The sequence below is a fragment of the Montipora capricornis genome, chromosome 9 (assembly GCF_036669925.1).
Source record: "Montipora capricornis isolate CH-2021 chromosome 9, ASM3666992v2, whole genome shotgun sequence".
Lineage (NCBI taxonomy): Eukaryota > Metazoa > Cnidaria > Anthozoa > Scleractinia > Acroporidae > Montipora > Montipora capricornis.
The window spans coordinates 13,898,033-13,903,032 of NC_090891.1; the positions used below are offsets into that span (position 1 = coordinate 13,898,033).

The 5,000-nt window shown below is 38.3% G+C and overlaps 1 protein-coding gene across 1 annotated transcript in view; it reads left to right on the forward strand.

Moving 5' to 3' along the window:
- The window catches only part of LOC138015676 (dynein axonemal heavy chain 12-like), a 319,401-nt gene that overhangs the window by 211,778 nt on the left and 102,623 nt on the right, over positions 1–5,000 (forward strand). Inside the window, exons 41-42 of the mRNA XM_068862787.1 lie at positions 2,068–2,253; positions 2,780–2,893. Coding sequence (XP_068718888.1) covers positions 2,068–2,253; positions 2,780–2,893 — 300 coding nt within the window. The remainder of the gene's footprint in view (positions 1–2,067; positions 2,254–2,779; positions 2,894–5,000) is intronic.

Consider the following 5,000-nt stretch of genomic DNA (forward strand, 5'->3'; position numbering starts at 1 on the left):
GTACAATAATTATTATTATCATCATCATCATCATTATTATCATTATTAAACTGTCAACAAAAGTACAAATAACCTAACAGCGCATGAGTATAGGCTACTTAGAGCCTCTTGTTTTTCCATATCTCCCTTCAAGCTTTTTTCGGAACCGTGATTGGGAAACAGCCTCTTCGGATTACTCAGTGTACATTATTTTGCAATCATTGTGTTTATATCTGTTCATCGCGCAGAATGCCGCGACACATCCGGGACTTAATTCCACAGTCAGCGCGAAAATTCAAATTCGATCTGGTTGCTCGATGGCTAAACAATAAAGAAAATAACCACAAAAAGGCCGAAGACGCATACGTTTTTAGAGATTGCCTGCTTCGTACTTGTGTGTCGTGGTGGTTATCATACGGCTTTTGTAGATGAGATATTGATGGATTAAATGAGACAATTGTCAAGATCTTACGAATCGCGAATTTAGTCGTTTTTCTCCTCTGAATTTGGTCTATTTTAGGGAAAATACTGTAAGAGGAAGAATTTGGAGCTGGCCTTTTCCCCCTTTTAAGTGTCCCTTTATAACGGTTATCATATGGCTTTGAATATTTGTTGTTCAAGGAAGTTTCATGCCAAGTTTTACCGGAAAATGATGGTTACAATCGGTCGTTCTATTCAACTTTCGAACACCCCAGCTGACCTTCTTGCCTTCCTGCTCTTCGGAAACAAGAAGAACAATAGAACGAAACTGTTTTGAATTTCCCGGCTAAACATTAATATATGCTAAGCTCCGCCTCCGCAAACAATCGATGCTATCAGGCATTGTAATTGATGTGCTAAACTGTATCATTTAAATGTCGCACTTCAAGTAACGCTTTGCGTCAGTTGCAACAAACAATTCGATAAGGTTTCAATACGCGCGCATTCTTCACAGAACTCTAATATGCCATCCGTGCAAGAAATGCAACACATTGATCGGGAGCTCTCTTTAGAGCTCATTCAATCCCTGCCCAACTCCATTTTCTTAAACATGTCAACAACACTGAAAGGCTATGACCCACTGTTTTATTTGCAAATAAACAACGAGGCTGTATGGCAGTGGCACGTTGTTAAGGGATAAAATCAAATTTTCGAAGCTGCCACAATCGCGATCATCATTGAATAATGACTTGTAGAAGCCAGGAGGATTCCTGAAACGCTTAGCCATGTTGTCTCGAAAGAGCTCGAAATTTGAATAATTATCCCTACAAAAATGCAAACATATTCCCATAGGACTGAACAAGAGAATTACAGGGCCATTTCGGTCCCACTTGTCGAAACGCTTTGGAGAACAAGACGTATCAGAATGGGTTTTATTGACACGCAAAAACTGGCAGGGTTTAACGGATAAACCCCGCCATTGTGTGCAGTTGGGTTAGAAAAAGTGTCCTTGACATTCGGATGTTCTTCTCTCCGTAAATTTTTTTTTTCCGATGGAGAGTAAATTTTCTTCTGCCCATGTCGTCAAGCGTATTCAACGTTACGAGTCTCTCTTCGTTGAAAAAATCTTAATAATGAAACGATCGAGAAGTTTAACAAAGTGAGTTCATTATTAAGACCTGGTTTTAAAGTGCTTAGTACGCATGAAGCTATTTCAGTTAACGCTTAGATTTTAGTTACCTTTTGTTACCAAAAGTTGTGAAATTTTTTGCAGGAACTTGTCAAAAGTTGTTTTCAATAGCAAGAATAGCCTAATTAGGGCTCTATTGTTAACTTTATCACACCTTGATATTCGCATATGTCTTCTGAACAGTTTGATAGACAGCCGTAGAATTCACCGAAGAGAAACCGAAAGACCGAAATATTCACAAAGCCAAATCGGCGGACCAATCATAGCGGACTAGTTCTGAATGAGAAATTAATTATGCCGCACATCCGAAAATTATGCACCGCAAGTAGATGTCGCCAAAAACAATAGCATTCTGCGCGATGTGTTTTGTAAGAGAATGAGATGAATAAAGTTCCTCAAAACAACATGGTTCAAGCAGATCCATGTAGTAAAGTAATGAATTATTTTTTTAAAGGATAATTCCCTTCTTTTTTCCTCAGCCTGCAACTGTCAGTCGATGTGGTATGATCTACCTGGAGCCTGCATCCCTGGGCTGGGAACCTGTGTTAAGATCGTGGATCAGTACCTTGCCTGATACACTTAAAAATGAACACGACAGACTCATCACATCACTCTTCCAATGGGCTTTGCCTATTTGTATCAGTTTTGTTCGCAAGCAGTGTAAGGTAAATGTTTTCCTCATTTAAATGTCAGGACACACGCTGATCCACTTTTATAAGTGCAGCATACTAGGTGGTGCATGAGTTGCCTGTTTGTATGGTATTAAAGTGGTCGTTAGAATTATATGTTGCCATCAAATAGCTGTGTGAGTGAGAAACGGTACAAGTACACTGTGAAGACCTCGTGGTAAATTTCCAGTGAAAGTGTAGTATAAACAAGTTATGCGTGCAGTAAAAAAAGATGACTGTGTTGCATGCCATGAAATGTGTATGCTGTGCATTTTTTTGTCTCCAATTTTGTTTTCATTCTTTTTCTAATTTATTGGACCTGTGACTATTGTGAATAAGAGAAAAAAGACATTTTGTAAACACATCAGAAAGGTCTCTGATGAGTCCCTTGGTCGGGATGAAAGGAGCTTCTTAAGACTTGACCCATGAACAATTTATTTTCACAAGTAACTGTCAACTTTAGTGTCCTTTAAAACTGTCTCTCAATTTATCATTTGTTACATTTTTCCATTGCATTTTGCAGGAACCAGTGTCTTTGCAAGACAGTAATCTTGCTCGCTCACTCATGAACCTGGTGGAAATCCAAATGAAAGATGTAACTCAGGAGGATACCAAATATATTAAGTCTTGGTTGATTGTATGTGATTTTTTATTTCTTTTTTTCAATTTGCTTTATGGAAGGGCATTAACCAACTTTTGAACCTTGAGAACATGTCTTTCTAAATATATATATATGTTATTCACCGGCTGGGAGGTCCGTATAGGGAACAACTGTGCCCGAGGTCTCAAGGCTGAGGGCACAGCTTTTTCTCCATACGGACCGACCTAAGCCAGTGAATAACGTATTAATTTTTTCTGCTATTTGTTTTCTGAAAATGAACCCAGGCAAACTGGTTTGCAAAAAGTCTTTCTACGCGCTCTACGTCGCACTGTCACAGTTGAAATTAACTTGTAACTGAATATCTCTTGGTGCAATAAATATAAAAAAAACTGTTATATTTCATAGCAAGCACAGAGAAACGAGCTACACAAACTAAACAATGATGTTTGAAAAATTCGTACAAACAGGAGAATAATGTACGTTCTACGTATTACAATTCTTTGTCTTTTTGAAAATGAACAAAAGTTCTTAAAACAGCAGGAAACATTTTAGTGAAAATACTCAAACATCTGTCTCTGCCCTCATATCTTATTAAGCTCTCTGCAGTTAGTCGTTATATTTAAACAGCATGTCAACACTTGTTCACGAAAAACAACAACGCGAAAAACCACAGCGTGGCGACGTGTTTGTTGCCTATTTTAGCTAGGAATACGTATATTCTTAAATGAAGCAATATAAAACGAGATTAGAAAAGGGAACTTCAAAGAAAATTACGGATGTCAACCGAAAAAACGAGTTAAAAATACTGCTCTGAGGTGTAAGTTGTTTTAGGTTCAACTGTCAACAGTTCAAGAAAACCAACAACTCGAAAACAGCAAACCAGCAAAGTGTTCTAAGCAAAACCATGTGAATACTCGCCTTTTTGAAGAATAACCAGGCCTTTTCTTTGCCTCCTCTTTGCAACGGTTAGTAAGCGCCGAAAATTTGCATTTTAAGAGGTGTCGCGCTGTGGTGAAAAATTTTCAATTAGCCGCGACAGTTTCAGTACGGAATAGATTTCGGACCGTGGTCCGTATCGTAAAAAGCTGGACCAGCTACGAGCGCGCGATTAGCCAATAACATTCAAGGATTTAGGATTCCGGCCCGCAAAGATGCTGCAGAAAAAAATAAATATATCTTATTAGCTGTTTTGGTGTGTAGTATCCCTGAGTATTTTTACAAGTTGTGCTGTATTTTGACGTGCCCGCTAGGGCGAGTCAAAATACCAACAAGGAGTAAAAGCTCAGCGCTAAAAGTACTCAGTTTGCATATGAGTTGTAAACAACAGAGAACGTGTGACAGATTTGTGCGTGCGTGGCAACGTCAGCAACTAAACTAGTCAATACGGTTCTCTATTGTACAATAAACAAGTATACAAATAACTGACTGTGCAATATCGTGGAAAATTTGTACTCCTTTCCTGCGTTATTTGTATTATAACTAAGGCCCGTTTTAAATGTCGCAAGAAGAAAAAATTATGGAAGCGAATGAAATCCAGTGGATCACCTGACTTATTTTTTAAATTCAAGGATATGAGGAAACTTGCGAAGAAACATATCCATTTGAGCTATATTCAGTACTTAAAAAATCTATTTATGAAGCTGAAGACGGATCCTAGACTTTTCTTGTCATTCCATTCAATGAAGTCGAATAGGAAGAGGATTCTAGAAATTGTTTATTACAACGAAGCGCATTCTACTAATCCAGCAACAAAGGTGGAACTGTTTAATCAATTTTTTTCGTACAGTCTATTGCGCGCCAACTTCCGAAAAAGCATTTTCCATTGATGTTGTTAATCTGAACTTTTTGTTGAGCATAAAGACCCCTGCGAGCGAGGTGAAAAGAATCCTACAAAATCTTGATGTCACCAAGGCAACCGGTGCTGACAACATTCCTTCCCTTATTCTTAAAGTTTGCTCTGATGACTTATCCAAACCTCTAGCCCTCCTGTTTAATAGATCCTTTTCTTTAGGAAGAGTTCCCGTACAGTTGAAACTTGCCAACGTTTCACCAGTTCATAAAGCAAATGAAAGGGACCTTGTGGATAAGTACAGATCTATATCTCCCTTCTGTCCATTCCAGAAAAATGTCAAGAGCGTATAGT